At 41.3% G+C, this 19,009-nt stretch overlaps 1 protein-coding gene across 1 annotated transcript; it reads right to left on the reverse strand.

Annotated features, from left to right (window-relative positions):
- Positions 1-5,361: 5,361 nt before the first annotated feature.
- On the reverse strand, positions 5,362-6,393 carry LOC127669908 (40S ribosomal protein SA-like). Its single transcript, XM_052164153.1, has one exon. The coding sequence runs from the start codon at positions 6,318-6,320 to the stop codon at positions 5,433-5,435; it is 888 nt and encodes a 295-aa protein (XP_052020113.1). The 5' UTR covers positions 6,321-6,393; the 3' UTR covers positions 5,362-5,432.
- Between the last annotated feature and the right edge of the window lie 12,616 nt (positions 6,394-19,009).

Below are 19,009 nucleotides of genomic sequence, written 5' to 3' on the forward strand. Positions count from 1 at the left end.
AGTAACCACAATGTGATACTTCCAATATTTATATCAAATTAATAAAACACTTCCATCTGTGATCATTTTTATTTATTTATTTATTTATTTATTTATTTATTTATTCATTCATTCATTCATGTATTCATTGCTGTTTTTTTTTTGTTGTTGTTGTTGTTGTTTTGGTTTTGGTTTTTCGTGACAGGGTTTCTCTGTGTAGTCCTGGCTGTCCTGGAACTCACTCTGTAGACCGGGCTGGTCTCAAACTCAGAAATCCGCCTCCCAAGTGCTGGGATTACAGGCGTGCACCACCACGCCCAGCTATTTATTGCATTATTTGAGATAGCGTTTTTTTTTTTTTTTAATGTGTACCTCTGGCTGTGCTGGACCTTGCTCTGTAGATGATGCTGGTTGGTCTCCAACTCAGAGATTTGCTTGCCTCTGCCTCCCAAGTGCTTGGATTAAAGGTATGTGCCAAGTTTGATTTTATTTTTTTTGGTGCAAGACTGCCAAGGCCATCCATTTGGGGGTAGAGAGGGGTACGGAATAGAGGTGCTGGCTCTGGATAAGGCAAAGCCAGAAGCAAGTGTTTCTGCAGCAGTGGTTTTTAAGGAGAAAGAAAGGAATGTCTGTGTTAGGAAAAAGTTGGTAAGTCATGGTTGGACATATTAGCCAATGTAGGCAAATCATGAATTTTGATTGACCGACCCTGGGGTTTTGATAGGTGGACCTTGAAGTTTTAGTGAAGCATAAGGAAGTGGCCAAATAAGGGACTAGACCTTGAGGGCTAGCTTTAGGAATGTAATCTAATGGTTTAGCAAGGAAAGGAAAGAGGAGAGAGAAAGAACTAGCAGGGCTTGTTAGAGAGCCCTTTGCTTTCTACATTGCCCTGGATGTCCTGGAGCTTGCCATGTATACCAGGCTGACCTGAAACCCACTGAGATCTTTCTGCATCTGCTTGAACAAGTGCTAAGTTAGTTTAAGGTATGTCCCACCATTGCCCTCAGGGCCCTGCAGTTTCATCAATGAATGATCAGTATCAATTGGAATGTCTACTCAAAAGAACGGGGGTTAAGCCCTTCTCTTCTATATATACATTGACCTAAGATGAGTCAGCTACCAGGGCTAGAGAGATGGGTCAGCAGTTAAGAGCCATGGCTGGTTTCTCAGAGGACCCAGGTTCAACTACCAATGCCCACATGGTGCTCACAACCATCTACAACTCCAGTTCTAGGTGATTTGACACCCACTGCTGGCCACCAGGGGTATACAGACATACACAAAGGCAAAACACTCACACACTAAACAGAATAAATTTTTAACTTAAAAAAAATTAACCAGCTACCAAAACATAGGAGCTAAAATAATAAAACTCTGAAAATAAAGCAATAATATCATGAGTTTGGATTTGACAGTGGGTTCTGGGGTTGACACTGAAAATACAAGCAGTAAACAGAATACAAAAAGTGAAACACATTTTAAAATTTTGAGTCTCAAAAGATATCAGCAAAAAAAAATTTAAAAGATGGCATACAAAGTAGGAGAAAATATTTGTAAACTATGTATCTTATAATGACCCAGCATCCAGAATATACCTGGACAAAGATTGAAATTGAAATCATACCAAAGGACACAAGGATCTTCCAGGGTCCTGAAAGCCATCAAACACACCAGGGATGCTCAGCATCACTTAGGGAAATGCAAGCCAAAACTAGGATGTGATAAGTGTCATATGTGAATTATGGATGGAAGAATAATGCAAAATACAGACACTGTTAGAGTTGAAGAAAACGTACTTACCCATTCAAGTGAATGAGAAGATTGTGAATATTTCAGATGTCGCCATGTGTAGTTGCCTAATTCTGAATTATGGGTTTGAGACAGTCTTTTACTATGTAGACCAAGCTGGCCTGGAATTCTGAGATGGGCCTGCTTCTGCCTCCCAAATGCAGGAATTAAAAGTGTATGCCACCACTCCCACCTAGAGATATTAGTGGATAATATCTTTTAATATGGATAATGAAGTAACCAGTCTCTGTACATATCCAGCTTTGACGATTAACTTGCGGGAAATATTAAAAAGATATTAGCAAGTTCCCTCACTTGTACCAGTTACTCTCTGCCCAGTGGCCTCGCTCTAGCTAGCTCCAGCAGCGACCGATTGCGGTCTTCCCAGCCCTAGTTTCTTCTCAGTCATAAACCCTCTATGAATGGTGGTCCCATATTCCAGTAATCCTCCATTGGGGTGTTCTCAACCCTGCAGTCTCTCTGGCCCAGAACTCCTGAAATGTCTGTACTCCGGTCACTGTCACAACATCCCCACACAATGAGCACCCACCCCTCAGTCAGCCACCACAACACCTAGCAACCTGCTAGAAACAAAACTCCAGAAACTTATAATTACTCAGTCAGATTTATATATCAATAAATTCTCAATTCACAAGATGCCTACACAAAAAATTCAGAGCCAATGGGCAATGGTACAAGCTGCCTACCCAGATCAGACAAGTTACCCCAATTATTTTATCCGTATATGATAATATGTCTACCTGTGGCTACTTAAAACCACATTGGTTCTGAATCATCCTGACCGTTGCCCTCCATTTTGCTTCCACTCTTTTCTCCTGACTCTCTGTCCCTGAAACTCTAAGCTCCACCTCCCTTTCCCTGGTCTAATCACAGGCCTCTAGTTGCACTAATATTTAAATTAATTGGACAGGGAAAGTCCTGCTACAATTAACAATATTTTTCAGGTGCTGGAGAGATGACTTAGTGGTTAAGAACACTAACTTCTCTTCCAGAGGTCCTGAGTTCAATTCTCAGCAATGACATGGTGGCTCACAACTATTTGTAATCAGATCTGATGCCCTCTTTTGGTATACCTGAAGAGAGACATAGTATGCTCATATACATAAAATAAATAAGTAAATCTTTAAAAAATATTTTTCAACCTTCTTGGTTGCTTTTTCTTCTTTTTTTATGATTTATTTATTTATTATATGTAAGTACACAGTTGCTATCTTCAGTCGCAGCAAAAGAGGACATCAGATCTCTTTACAGATGGTTGTGAGCCATCATGTGGTTGCTGGGATTTGAACTCATGACCTCCAGAAGAGCAGTTGGTGTGCTTATCTGCTGAGCCATCTCTCCAGCCCTTGGTTGCTTTTTCTTAACACAATGACTTTCTTTTTTTATTTATTTATTTTTAAGATTTATTCATTTTTACATGCATTGATGTTTTGTCTGCATGTGTTTGTGTGAGTGTGTGAGATCCTCTGGAACTGGAATTACAGACTGTTGTGAGTTGCCTGCCGTGTGGGTGCTGAAAATTGAACCTGGTAGAATGACTAGTATTCTTAACCTCCAGCCCAAGTGCACTATAATTTATGGTAGTAACTTTCACAGCAAATATTGTTACGTGTGTGGACACTCTTACATCTCAGCTGGTGGGAAGCGAGGCCAGACTCTGGGTCAGAGACTCCTTTAATTTCCCATGACCCCACCATTTCTTGATGTTTGTAGCCTGCCTCAAACCAATGCTTACACAGTAGGAATGCATTTAACATTCCTGAAATCCATTCTTTAAAATGTCCTATTTGGGCTGGCAAGATGGCTTATTGGGTAAAGGCACCAAACCTGATTTAAGTTTGATCCCCGGGTATAATGTGGTAGAGGCATTGTTCTAAGTTTCAATAATGAACATGCATTATACATACATACATTTATATATATATTTTCCCCTGACATTTGCAAGTTCCTGCTGAGAGAAGCTGGTGAAAAGGCACAAAGAAATCTTCCTGTTTATTAGTCCTGAGACAAAATGGCCAGGATTCAGGGGAAGTCATCCTCTTCTTATTTAACTTTGATTTTATTTCAACACAATATTCAGTAAGAAACTGTACATGGTTCATTAGCATTTATAGTGCTAAAAAAGAAAAGGACCTTAAAAGCAATTTAGCTCCAAAACTGGAAAATATGATCCTAAGTGAGGTAACCCAATCACAAAAGAACACATATGGTATGCACTCACTGATAAGTGGATATTAGCCCAGAAGCTCAGAATACCCAAGACACAATTCACATATCAAATGATGCCCGAGAAGAAGGAAGGAGAGGGCCCTGGTCCGGGAAAGGCTGGATGCAGCATTGTAGGGGAGTACCAGGACAGGGAAATGGGAGGGGGTTGATTGGGGAACAGGGGGAGGGGAGAGAGCATATGGGACTTTTGGGGAGGGGGGAACCAGGAAAGGGGAAATCATTTGAAATGTAAATAAAGAATATAGCTTCCGGGCGGTGGTGGTGCACGCCTGTAATCCCAGCACTCTGGGAGGCAGAGGCAGGCAGATTTCTGAGTTCGAGGCCAGCCTGGTCTACCAAGTGAGTTCCAGGAAAGCCAGGGCTATACAGAGAAACCCTGTCTTGAAAAAAAAAAAGAATATAGCTAATAAAGAAAAAATAAAAGTCTATGCAGACATAACAAATCTATTTTCAAATATCCAGCTTTTGGACTAAAGTTTAAACAGTGTTCAATAGAGATTTATGCCTGGCAGTTATAGTGTTTTTATATCATCTAAGATTTTTGGAATGTACAGATTCTGTTTTCCTAGGAGCAGGAAAGACGTGTGTGTGTGTGTGTGTGTGTGTGTGTGTGTGTGTGTGTGTGTATGAGAGAGAGAGAGAGAGAGAGAGAGAGAGAGAGAGAGAGAGAGAGAGAGAGAGAATCAGAGGCTAAGGTTTTTAGTTGAGAAACAGATTTTCTACTTCCTGTGGTCATTAACAACCTTGTAATGTTCATGCTTTTCAGGACACAAGCATGTGTCCTTTCAGGAGACCAAACTGTGGAAAACGAGACTTTCAACAGCTCTCACCTTGAGAATCCACTGACTTTTTGTCAGAGCCGAACCACCCCATCCTCCACACAAGGCTTATCATGAGAATCAACTGCTCCTTATCTTGGCTGAACACCTGGGGTTGTCTAGGCAGAACCAGTATTCCAGAAAAATTGCTAGATGTTTCAAGCCTGCAGTCAGCATCTGCCCCAGATGACCTTCCCTCTTTCTGCGTCTTTAGCATTTCCCCCTCAGCCCCTCTCTACTTCCTGTCATGGTGTGTTCATAACCAGGCATTCAGCCTTTCATTAAAGAGACCTTGACAATGACAACATTTTGCTTGGTCTAGCTCTCCTTTCCCGCCCGTTTCTCTTTCAGGCTTGGTCCGCCTCGACTCCCCCGAGGGTTCCCGGGGGCCGGGATACAGGCATGTTATCCTACAGTTAGCCCTTGGGAGGTGAGGCTGATGAGATTATAAATTACATGATCTATAGCCCAAAATCAGCCCGAATGCTATAGCAAGATTGTTTTTTTTAGATTATTCATCTTTTTTTTTTTTGAGCTTTTAGGAACTTTATTTTCCTTCCATCTTTTTTCCCTGTGCTCGGCTGTGTGCGGAGCAGCTCAGGACCACTCAGTGGTGGCTCCGACCCACTCGGTGGCCTGCGCTGTGGGAGCTGCTGACCAGTCCTCAGTGGCTGGCTGGGCGCTCCAGTCTTCTGTGGGGAACTGCTGGATGGGCACAGAGGGCACCTGCACACCCTCAGACCAATCGGCCACCTCAGGCTGGGCAGCAGTGAACTCAGGAGCTGGTGCGGTCCATTCTCCCTGGAATTCCTCCTTGGTCACAGCCTTCTCGGCAGCAGCCTGCTCCTCCTTCTCAATCTCCTCTGGGTCTCGGTAGAAGTAAAGATCAGGCATAACCTCCCATGGGTGCTCACGCGAGATAGTACCTCGCATGCGGAGTACTTCCCGGGCCAGCATCCACCACATCAACCCCACCGAGTGAGCTCCCTTGTTGTTGCATGGGATGGCAATGTCCACATAGCTCAGGGGAGAATCTGTGTTACACAGAGCAATGGTGGGCAGGTTGACATAAGAGGCCTCTGTGAGCGGCTGGTGGTCAGCCCTGGGATCAGTCACCTCTAGAAGCCGTGGCTCCCTGAAGGCAGCTTGGATCTGGTTAGTGAAGGTCCCAGGTGTGAAGCGGCCAGCAATTGGAGTAGCTCCTGTGGCAGCAGCAAACTTCAACACAGCTCGCTGGCCAGTGTTCCTGGAGGAGATGACGCTGACGTCAGCAGGGTTCTCAATGGCAACAATAGCTCCAGCTGCCAGCAACAGCTTCTCCCAGGTCCTCTTCAGATTTATAATGTAGATACCGTCACTTTTCCTTTTGTAGATGTACTGCTCCATCTGAAAGTCGAGGTTTGTGCCACCTAAGTGGGTTCCTGCAGCAAGGAATTTGAGGACATCCTCCTCCTTCATCTGCAGGACGTCGAGGGCTCCGGACATTGTGTAAGTTTCCCTTTAAGTTACGATGGGAATCAAGAACAACGCCGTATGGACCCGTCCCCGGGTAGCGCGGAAAGGCTAGATTATTCATCTTATTACTTTGTGTCTGAATGTTTTGCCATTTGTATATATGTGCACCATATGTGTGTTTGGCGCCCATGAAGGTCATGGCATCAGATCCCCTGAAAATGGAGTCCAAACAGTTGTAAGCCATTACATGTAGGTGCTGGAAATCAAATGTAGGTCCTCTGTAAGAACAACAGATGCTTGCAAAAACGAGCCTTCGCTCCAGTCCTCCCATTTCTAAAAAAATTAATTAAATTAAATCACTTTACTTTAAAGGACGATTGAATTAAAAAAAAATCACACAGCTAGATTAAAGTAGCCACTCAAAAAAAAAAATCAAAAACCCTTGCCCAGCCGCAAGCTCTGGGATCTCATCTCCACAGCTGGGATGGCCATTCTGAAGCTAGGAGCTTCACTTGGAATTTCAGACTTTCATTATCAACACATTTTAATGAACTTGTCCATCACACACACACAAATGAAAAACTGGACAGTTGAAGCTGCAATGACAGTAGCTTTCCATCCTCTCCAATCGTCCTCTTGAGTGAGTGCCACTTCTGCTCATCACCCCACAGTGTTCTTTCCTGGTCTCCTTTGTAAACGCTACAACAGAATGCCTGTATTTATATCTGCTTGTGTGGATCCACGCATGCATTGCAGGCTAGATTCTGCACACGAGGGAAAATGTGTGGGTTTTGGTTTTCCTGATTTCAGATCTCCTTGCTTAATATTATGTTTTCTGAATTCGTCTGTTTTCTGCATTTTTTTCTTTCTAGCAGAATCGTATTCCTTTTTGCATATGCACTACATATTCACTTCTCGGTCACATGTTGATGACTCTCTCCTGAAAGGCAAGATGGGTTATGAACTAAGACTGGTCACTAGGCCTTACTCCCATCATATTATATATTTCTGTTTCTATTCCACTAATTTTCAGTTATCTATAATCTTAATGAGCATTTGATTGATGAAGATAATAGTATTATCTTGTACTGAATCATACCAAATCTTTGTGGCTTTCAGAGACAACTCTCACTTTATCATTAGTTCTCATAGCTCTGGGTCAGATTCTGGGTCCCTTAAGTATTTGCATCCTTACACTGCTGGAATTTGGAGTTCTATTGGAAGCTTCTCCAGAAACAGGGCATCAGTACTGGTCTCCAGGCTGACTGCTAGCCTGACTTCATCACACCCTGGCTGCATTCAAAGAGCAGTCCTCCCAGCAGAGAGCCCCAGGAGGAAGTTGTATTGTAGTCTATAACAATACATCATCTCAAGCCTCACAAATTTCATTCCCTAGTGTGCTGACAGAAGAATGAGTCACAAAATCTGCCAGAATTTAAGGTTAGAGATGCAATTTCATTTCTTATTGCAATGAGTGGCAGAATTCTGAGCCTATATTGTAAAAACCCTGTAGAGCATGGGTAATGTGAAAACAAAGACTTCTCTTGGGCTGGTTTTATTTTCTTCATGACATTGTTTGGTTTAAACATCACCTTTTTTTTTTTCTACTAGCAGAATAGCCGATTACCTACCCTGGAATGAGTTCCTTAAGGACAAGGTTTTGTCCCACTCTTTGCTGAAGATGTATCTCCAGAATCTAGAACAGAGCTGAGCACACATGCCCTCAGTTACGATCTGTGGAAGAAAACAAGTCAGACGTGCAAATCTGAATAAACACACTATACCTTACTTCTGCAACCACGGCAGAAGTCATCTGATGCTCTGCACTCATAGAGCATCATTCAATGTGAGCGCCTCTGATGGCTCTTCATAGTTAAAGACCAGCCGTGTCTTTCACAGGCATATCCCAAGGAGCTATACCAGTTCGCAGGGCACCAGATGGTTTTGTTGTCTCAGTCTGGATGTGTTCTATCAGATAGCGTGTTGATGGTGATGTGAGCGGGTTTCTTTGTGGTGAAGCTGTTGTTCTTCGTATGTATTATGAAGAATATAAATCCTATTCATAGATACTCAGTTCCTCATCAAGCGTTGTGCTCAGTATTAGTGTGAACTCATAAGTTTTCATTTTATCTACTACTGCCATTATTCTAACGTTTAAACTATACCATACTTGGTCAATGGGAACTTCATTGACTTCTGGATGCTTTTACATAACTGATCATGCTTCAAGAACCTTCTTACACAGTGTATATTTGAAGACAATTTGATTTTTTTTCTGTCCTTGACCCAGAATCAGCCATAACTTGGAAGAACTTTCATTCCTGTTAGTTGAGGACAATATTGAACATTTGCTGTTTACAAGTTAATCAGAACAAGGTTTGATGCTTGGTGTTAATTTATGATTTTTAGTTTGGTCTAACTTTTGAATCATGAACTAATGGAAAGATTCAATGTAGCCAAAGGAACTTTGTCTCCAAATACTTGTGGTTCCAAAAGCCCCAAGTAGATCTTTTTCTGGAAGGAAAAGTATTGGCAGATAAGAATTTGAACCACTTTAAAGATCAAGATTGTGATGGTGACAGTCTACTACCGTATATGATTCCCCTAAATGCTAAAGACACACCTAGAAAACACACAGCTAAGGAAATGCCCTTCTTTTTCCTCTTTTCAGTCACAAGTGTGAAACTGGCCAAGGATTCCCATTGCCATGTGCCCTTTGAAAGGAAAGAAAAGGACAGATGGATTCATGAGATTGGCAATTTCATAAGTCTTTTAAAGCATGAAATACTTTATTAATTCAATGAAATACTAACTTTCTGTAATTATGATGTAGGTTTATATTCTTGATACAGAAATATATATAAAAATCATGGTAAAGCAGGTTATGTAACAAGCACATTTCCTGAACAGAACAATAATAGCTTATGCTCTAAGGTCAAGAATTGACAAATGGGACCTCATAAAATTACAAAGTTTCTGTAAGGCAAAGGACACTGTCAAAAGGACAAAACATCAACCAAAAGATTGGGAAAGGATCTTCACCAACCCTAAATCCGACAGAGGGCTAATATCTAATACATACAAAGAACTCAAGAAGGTAGAACCCAGAGAACCAAATAACCCCATTAAAAAGTGGGGTACAGAGCTAAACAAAGAATTTTCACATGAAGAACTTTGGATGGCTGAGAAGCATCTTAAGAAATCATCATTAGTCATTAGGGAAATGCAAATCAAAACAACCCTGAGATTTCAACTCACACCAGTCAGAATGGCTAAGATTAAAAACTCAGGAGACAACAGGTGTTCTCCACAACAGAATGTGGAGAAAGAGGAACATTCCTCCACTGCTGGTGGGATTGCAAGCTGGTACAACCACTCTGGAAATCAGTCTGGCGGTTCCTCAGAAAACTGGGCATGATACTTCTGGAGGACCCTGCTATACCTCTCCTGGGTATATACCCAGAGGATTCCCCGGCATGCAATAAGGACACATGCTCCACTATGTTCATTGCAGCCTTATTTATAATAGCCAGAAGCTGGAAAGAACCCAGATGTCTCTCAATGGAGTAATGGATACAGAAAATGAAGTATATTTACAGAATGGAATACTACTCAGCAATTAAAAACAATGAATTCATGAAATTTATAGGCAAATGGTTGGAACTGGAAAATATCATGCTAAGTGAGGTAACTCATTCATGAAAGAACACACATGGAACGCAGTTACCGATAAGTGGATATTAGTCAGGAAGGTCTGAATACCCAAGACACAATTAACATATCAAATGATTCCCAAGAAGAAGGAAGGAGAGGGCCCTGGATCTCGGAAAGGCTTGATGCAGCATTGTATGGGATTGCCAGGACAGAGGAGTGGGAGGGGAACAGGCAGAGGGAAGAGGGCTTATCGGACTTAGGGGGAGAGGAGAGCTGGGAAAGGGAAAATCATTTGGAATGTAAACAAAGACTATAGAAAAACAAAACAAAATAAAACAAAACAAAAAAACAAAAAAACAATGTAACATATATTGCCAGGACCAGAAGAAACTCCATTGAGATGTATAAACCAATGACATGACCACTCCATGATATGGTTAAGGGGATGGATTTTATTGTAGATAGGAGAGAGAGAACAGCCAGAGGCATCTAAAGGAGTCTAGACCAGAAAGAGAAAGAAGTAGATTGAATATAGTCAGCAGACTGAACCTGGGCTATGAGAGAAACAAGAGGAGAGAGAGAGAGAGGGGAGAGAGAGAGAAGGGAGAGAGAGAGAGAGAGAGATTAAGAAATAGCACGGTTATAAAGAGAATGAGTAGCTGCAGGAAAGGAAGCCTGTGAGTCAGCAGGTGGACATGGGTGGAAATGTGTCCCAGGTACTTGTGACACAGAGAGGACCAGCATGTGGTTTAGCACATCAACGGACATTACAGATATCTATTCGTCCCTTCTGTCCTTTAGACCTGACAATTACAGTTTGGTTCACACCATACGAACACACCTGAGATGATACAGAGGAATAAACAAGACAAGCAATTTGGAGGGATAACCAGGATATTTACGTAAGATGGCATCAATATTTCCTATATGCATTTTTATTTTCTATTATTACATAATGTTTCAAATATTTCAAAATATTCTTTGAACTTTTTTATGTGTATGAGCGCTTTGCTTACATGTATGTGTGTGTACTAAGTGCATGCCTGGTATCCTTGCAGACCAGAATGTACCAGGATACTAATCCTGAGAACTAAATCTGCATCCTCTAGAAGAGCAAAAGTGCTCCTAACTTCTGAACCATCTCTCCAGATGTGCATACATATCTTAATCAGTAGCTTTTATTATTCTTGTTGTTGTTGTTGTTGAGCCAGAGACTTTCTGTGTGGTCCCTGTTTGCCTAGATCCTCTCACCTCAATCTTCTAAATACCTAGTTTAAAATGTCAAAACAAACCAGGGACCGAAAAGCATGATTAACTTAATGATCACAGAAATATTAACATTCATATTACTAACATTTTCTAGCGTCCTGCAGTAGACAAAAACCAAAGGTCATAAAAATCCCCACTGAGAAGCAAACTGGGGAATCCTGCTGCTTTTTTATTTTTATTTTTTAACTAAAATCTCCGATTGACACTAGAAAACATGCCCACTGTATTGCCTGATGTTTCTTTGCTGCCATATTAGTTTCGCTTAACCATGTCTCCTAAATATCTAGGCCTTCAAGAGTTTCTAATTGCACCAGATAGAGAAGGATGTGGATTCCCAGTGGCTTCCTAGACCTTCAGCGGGGAAACTGTTTTCTTTTCTCATTAAGATTTTTTAAAAACAGGTTGAAGGTGAAGCTCAGTTGAGAGAGTTCTTGCTTATCGTGCACAAAAGCCCTTTGTACAATAATCCACAGAATTGTAAAAAACCATGTGTGCAGTCCTCCCCTAAAATGCTTACACATAAGAAGTGAAGGCAGGATGAAGAGTCAAAGGTCACTCTTGGTTTTATAGCAAGTGTGATGGACATAGAATTATCTGGGGAAGTCATAATGGTGGATTTCCCAGATTAGGCTAGCCTGTGGTCATGCTTGTGATGTTTTCCTTAAAGATTCATTGAGGTAAGAAGACCTTACCTACCAGGGGCAGTATTATAGGCTGAGTTGGGGGTCCTAGACTCTTTCAAGAATAGAGAAAGTGTAGCTGGGCGGTGGTGGCGCACGCCTGTAATCCCAGCACTCTGGGAGGCAGAGGCAGGCAGATTTCTGAGTTTGAGGCCAGCCTGGTCTACAAAGTGAGTTCCAGGACAGCCAGGGCTATACAGAGAAACCCTGTTTCGAAAAAACCAAATCCAAAAACCCAACCCCCCCCCCCAAAAAAAAAGAATAGAGAAAGTGTGTTAAATTCTAAACATGCACACATTCATTGTTAAATTCCAAGCATGCACACATTCACTATTAAATTCCAAGCACACATTCATTGCTCCATGCTGTGGGTGTGGGGTGACCAGAAACTTCAAGTTCCTGCTGCCTTGATGCCCCTGAAATAATGGACTGAACCTGGAACTGCTAAACTAAAAAGTTATTTTCTCTCCCAAATTAATTGTTGCCAGGGTGTTTTATCATGGCAAGTGATATGAAACCAGGACAATGAGTTTGAAGCCAACCTAGACTACATGAGACCTTATCCCAACAAAACAAAGACTTTAAAATAAAAGACGTTTCAAATAATCAAAAAAGATGAAATGAAAGGTTTAAAATCAACAAGCACAAACAAATGACCTGGCGGGTCAGGTAACATCTCCAAAGGGATAGATTCTGGGGAAAGACTGAGCAAGTAGATACTGCCTGCTTCCCCATCTGTGTCCTTCTCCACACCAGGAGGAGGAGGGACCCTCCCTGAAGCACAAGAAAGCAGGTCTGGGAACCCTACCAACAATCCATGATGGAAACTGGAAAAGGAGACTAATGTTTTGATTCAGCGAATATTTGAAATGATTTCATCCCAAAGAAAACTATCCCAATTAAAGTGCCAAGCATTCAAAATTCCCAAACAGAAAACAGATGCGACATGTGTTCAGTTCAAAACCGGCTTGGGAATAACTCTCCTGAAATCGAGTGAGGACACATTTAAACAATATAATTCATACCAGAGCATTGGAGAGGTTTTTTTTTTTTTTTTTGAACAGACAAAGGGGTATTATGAACACATTTGGTTATCCCTAGAGCATGTATGTGCACCAAATTCAAGAAATATGGCTGCTATTTAGCCCTGACGTTTCCACATGCTTTTTAACTGAGTGAATTCCTGATTGCATAAGACACGTAAACAGGAAACTTAAATATATATGGCTAGTAATGTTTTAAGTACAGAACTTTTCAAGTAATTAACCAGTGGGTGGGGGAAAAATCTACTTTCCTACTTCAATGCTTTCCAAAGAAATACTCTGTTTCCTGGTTTGGAAAATGACTTTGGAGCCAACATTTACTTTGTCTTTAAAAAGACCTTCCCTAGAGGTTTTTACACTTTACTTCTCTTAGGGAAATGAGGGTTACCGCATTTAAAAAAAATTAAACAGTCCTCTGATAATTTCTCACGATATTTATGCATTGAAGAAAAATTGGGGCTTCATCGTTTAGAAAAAAAGGCATCAGATTGGCTGCATTTTAGCCTAGTCTATCCGAGTGTATCAAAAACTTTCATCAGTTCCAAAAAAACGCTTCCACATGTTTTTAACCAGAGCACTGATGGTGGGTTCCAAACTGTGACATTTTACAGCTAGTACTGTCATCAGTGTTTTGTATGTATTGTTTTTATTGTTGCTGTTGTGTTTTGTTTTAACAAGTAGGATTTCCCACATCTTGAATATGTTGTTTTAGCAACAGTTCTCACATTCAAAACAAATTCTCACAGACTTTATCCAACAAATATGTAGTAATTGCAATGCAGAAAAACGCCATGAAATTTTCACTTGAATTAAACTTTTGTTACTTATTAGCTTTTGTTAATTTTACTGACAGTCAGAATTGCATTTTTAATGTGATGTTCTTTCTTGTGTGCCTCACTCTCTAGGATAGCGAGCTCCAATTGTCAACTCGATGAGATCTAGAATCACAGGAGATCTAGAATCACATCGGAGCTGGGTCCCTGGGCATGCCTGTGGGGTTATCTTCATTAGGTTGGTTGAGAAGGAAAGACCTGCCCACTGTAGGTGGCACCACTCCCTGGCTATGATCCTGCTCCGAGTAGAATGGAGAAGGGGACTGAGGGCAAGCATTCATCTTCTTCCTGCTGTGGGTGTGATGTTACCAGCTGCCTCGGCTCCTGCTCCCATAACTTCCTCAGCATAAGGGACTATGCCCTGGAACCATGAGCCAATAACCTTTTCTTTAATAAGTTGCTCTTGTCAGGGTATCACAGTAGTAGAAAAGAAACTAAGACTATTCTATATAATTGAAGCCATACCTCTGTAGTCCCAGTTCATAAGGATTGATATAATCTGAATTGAATTATATAATCTGTATATATATATACATATATATATATATATAAAATCTGTATATATATCATTGGTTGAATAACTATTTATCTGTATAAATAGTTATTCAACAAATGAAGTAAAAAACAAATGAATCTTATTTTAAAATATAAGAAATATTAAGTGTTAAACTGGAAATGTGCAGATATAGTGCATAGCTTGGGGCAAGAATACAATGTAAGTGCACACACACACACACAAACACACACACACACACACACACCCATCTAAAGTATTATGATAGAGGACACTGTTATTCCTAATTCCCCTACCCTATTATTCAATCTCCATAGACATACACTGCTTTGGAATGTTCTCCAACGGTACTTAGGTCACTATTTTCTACCTTGGGCTCAGTAATGTGAATTGTTATGATTAATAGGATAAGACAGAAGTGTTGATGCTCTGGCTTCAAGAGGTAAACATGTTTCCATTCTCTCTCTCCCTCCCTGCCTCTCCCTCCCTTCCTTCCTCCCTCCCTCCCTCTCTCTCTCTACTCCCTTCCCCTTCCCTCCCCTCCCCTCCCTTTCCCTTTCCCTCTCCCTCTCCCTCTCCCTCTCCCTCTCTCTCTCTCTCTCTCTCTCTCTCTCTCTCTCTCTCTCTCTCTCTCTCTCTCTCTCTCTCTCTTGTCTCCATAAGCCATCAGAAGGACCTGCCAGGGACATTCCTCTGCAGGGGTTTTGCCCTAAGATAAAGTACTTAAATAAATCCCATCCAGTGAATAGCCTGAGCCTAGCTCAGCCTAGCTGTACTGATTTATCAGAGATGCCACAACTAAGTGCACCCGGGGTGGAGTTGATCAACAGGAATTCCTTTGTTGAGCTTCTGTCCAGAAGTCTCAGATCAAAACATAAGCAGATTTGGACTCTTCTGAGACCTGTGCTCTTGGCTGTGGATGGCTTTCTGTTCACACAGGATTCTCCCCTTATGTTTGTCTGTATCCAAATGTTGTTTCTTACTAGGACTATTGCTGTATTAGGACCTCCATAATAACTTCATTTAACTTAAAGATGTCATTTTCAAATACAGTCACATTTCAAGGTTGGGCGTAGGTTGTCACAATTTAGCACAGCCAGTCAGATCAGACAAACATTAGGTATTGCACAGACTCATGTGTCTGAGGATGGAGAAATGACTCAGTGATTAAGAGTACTTGCATCTCTTACAGAGGACCTGAGTTCATTTCTCAACTTACACACCTGTAACTCCAGCTGAAGGGATCCAATATCTTCCTCTGGCCTCCACTAGCACTGGCAGTCAGATATGTATACCCTGCAACGCTGCACATTTTTCTGTGTACTTTCTTTTTAAGAAAGAGAGAAAAAAACTAAAATTGGTTGAGTGTGTGGGAGAGGAAGTATCTGTGAGGAGTTGGGAGAATAAAGAATGTGACAAAAAATAGCAAATGAAAAGTTAAAGATGTTTCAATAATTATTAGGGAGTGTGATATGTAGTGATTTTAAAACGCTTTCTTTCTTTTAAATATTTATTTATTTTATGTATGTGAGTACATTGTAGCTGTTTTCCCTCATGCTATACTACAGAGAAATAGTGATTAAAAAAAAAACAACTGCATGGTATTGGTATAGACACAGGTTAATCAATGAAATAGAATTGAAGACCCAGAGATAAAACTACACACTTACGGATACTTGATCTTTTGACAAAGAAGCCAAAATATGCAATGGAAATAAATGCTGCTGGTCTAACTGGCAATCAGTATGTAGAAAAATGAAAATAGACTCATATTTTTCACCTTGAACAAAGCTCAAGTCCAAGTGGATCAAGGACCTCAACATAAAACCAGATACACTGAATCTACTAGAAGAGTAAGTGGGAAAGATCATTGGATACATTGGCGCCGGGGATAATTTTGTAAACAGAACACCAATGGCTCAGGCTCTAAGATCAAGAACTAATAAAAGGGACCTCATGAAACTGGAAAGTTTCTGTCAGGCAAAGGACATAGTCAATTGGACAAACATACAACCTACAGATTGAGAAAAAAAAAATCTTCACTAACTGCACATCCAATAGAGGGCTAATATTCCAAATATATAAAGAACTCAAGAAGATAACCACCAAAAAAAAAAAAGCAACCCAATCAAAAAATGGGGTATAGAACTAAACAGAGAATTCACAACAGAAGAATCTTGAATGACCGAGAAGCACTTGAAGACATATTCAAAGTTCTTAGTGATCAGGGAAATGCAAATCAAAATGACCCTGAGATTCCACCTTATACCAATCACAATGGCTAGGATCAAAATCTCAGGTGGCAGCAGCACATGTTGGTGAGGATGTGGAGAAAGCAGAACACTCCTCCATTGCTGATGGGATTGCAGGCTGGTACAACCACTCTGGAAATCAATCTGGAGGTTCCTCAGAAAATTGGGAATAGATCTACCTGAAGACCCAGCTGTACATGGCATATACCCTAAAGATACCCCACCATGCCACAGGGGCACATGTTCCACTATGTTTATAGCAGCCTTATTTGTGATAGCCAGAAGCTGGAAACAACCCAGATGTTACACAACGGATGAATGGATACAGAAACTGTGGTACTTTTAGACAATGGAATACTAGACAGCTATGAAAAATGAGGACATCATTAGTTTTTCAGGCAAATGGATGGAACTAGAAAATATCATCCTGAGTGAGGTAACTCAGACCAAAAGGACAGGCATGGTATGCACTCACTAATAAGTGGATATTAGCCCCAAAAGTACAGAATACCCAGGACAAGATCCACAGAACTTGGTTAACAAGCCAAAGGGCCCAAGTGAGGATGCCTCTATCCCACTTGGGAGGGAGAAGAAAGCAATCATGTGGGCAGGGGGGGGCAGAGGGTGTGTGAGGGGACAGGGAGGGGAAGGAGCAAACAGGATCAGCTATTGGGAGTGTGTGAAACAGTGCTGAAACCCTGAAAGCCAGCAGAAAAAATGGAAACAGGCAACCTCTGGACATAGAGTTGGGGGGGGGGCGTCTCTAGAATGTACTGGAGTCCTGCAAGGTGAGAGACTCTCAGGACTCAAAGAGAGGGAGCTTGCATGAAATGCTCTACAGTGGGGGGAGGGGGAATGTAGAATCCACCTCCAGTGGAGAGACAGGAGGGACATCAAGTGGAGGGGTGGGGTTGCCATCCCACAGACAAGAGCTCTGACCAGAATTGTTCCTGTCTGAAGAATTGCAGGGACAAAATGGAGAAGAACCTGAAAGAAAGGAGATACAGTGACAGGCCCAAAGTGGGATCCAGCTCAAGGGGAGGACGCGGCATGTGACACTGTTACTGATGCTGTGGAGTGCTTGCAGACAGGAACCTAGCGTGCCTACCCTTGGAGAGGCCCAACAAGCAGTTGGAAGAATCAGATGTAGATACTAGCACCCAACCAATAAACAGAAGCCCGAGACCCCTGTGGTTGTATTAGGGAAAGGCTAGAAGAAGCTGAGGAGGTAGGTGACCCCACAGGAAGACCAGCAGTCTCAACTGACCTGGACCACCGAGATCTCTCAGACACTGAGCCATCAACCAGGCAGCATATACTAACTGATATGAGGCCCCCACACATATACAGCAGAGGACTGCCAGGTCTGGCCTCAGTGAGAGAAGATGCACCTAACCCTCGAGAGACTTGAGGCCCCAGGGAGTGGGGAGGTCTGGTGGGGTGGGGCCATCCTCTTGGACAAGAGTCAGGGGGGAGGAGGTATGGAATGGGGAACAGTCAGGGGGCAGACCAGGAAGGAGATGAAGACTGGACTGTACAAAAGGTATATATTTAATTTATGTATTTGAGTGCACTAGAAGAGAGCATCGGATCCCATAATAGATGGTTGCGATCCACCACATGGTTGTTAGCATCAAACTCAGGACCTCTGGAAGAGCAGTCAGTCTCTCCAGCCCCCTTAAAATATTTTCTTAAAGATTATTGCTAGAGCTGGCTATGGTGGTACACATCATTAATCCAAGCATTTGGGAAGTGGAGACAGGAGAACTAGAAGTTCAAGGTCATGATTATCTACACAAGTTACACTAGATTTGGCTACCAGTGACTCTGCCTCAAAAAACAAACAAAAAACAAACAAAGCATGTAGACACATAATATTATTTGAGCCAATTTTTACTGAGTATAAAGTAATATTTTCTACAATTATCAAGATAGAAAATATAGTTGAATATAAACTAAAACAAGTTCTGCTGATAATCTGCCCCCACCTGATCCACAAATGTATTTAAATGTATTAAATACATTTAAATCATTTTCTTTTTGTAAACACAAACTTTTGCAAATTTTTACACACATACTCACATTTTTACAAGAAGGCATTTTACATTTTAAATTGCCTTAACTTTTATTATAATTTTCTCCCAAGATCTGTGTAAATTTGTGCACACAAGGTCTTAGGTCAATAAATTTAAGTAAGTAGCTATAGATCTACATTCTAATTCTATTCTTTTATGATTTGTTTTTTTTTATATTTAAAAAAGTTTGAAACCATATTTTTTTTTACCTAAAATGTAGACAGTAATACACGTGAAGACTATTATTTTACTCCAGCTGCCCACGCCAGCCTTCTACGAATGGCTTTAATAAGCACGAAGAGAGTGATGTGTTTGGCTTCGGTGCAATGCTCAACAAGTTAAAACAAGCACGATGCTAACAGCACAGCTGAGGCTTTGTGACCTATGAAGTGCAGGACG

This window comes from Apodemus sylvaticus, chromosome 19 (assembly GCF_947179515.1).
Source record: "Apodemus sylvaticus chromosome 19, mApoSyl1.1, whole genome shotgun sequence".
NCBI lineage: Eukaryota > Metazoa > Chordata > Mammalia > Rodentia > Muridae > Apodemus > Apodemus sylvaticus.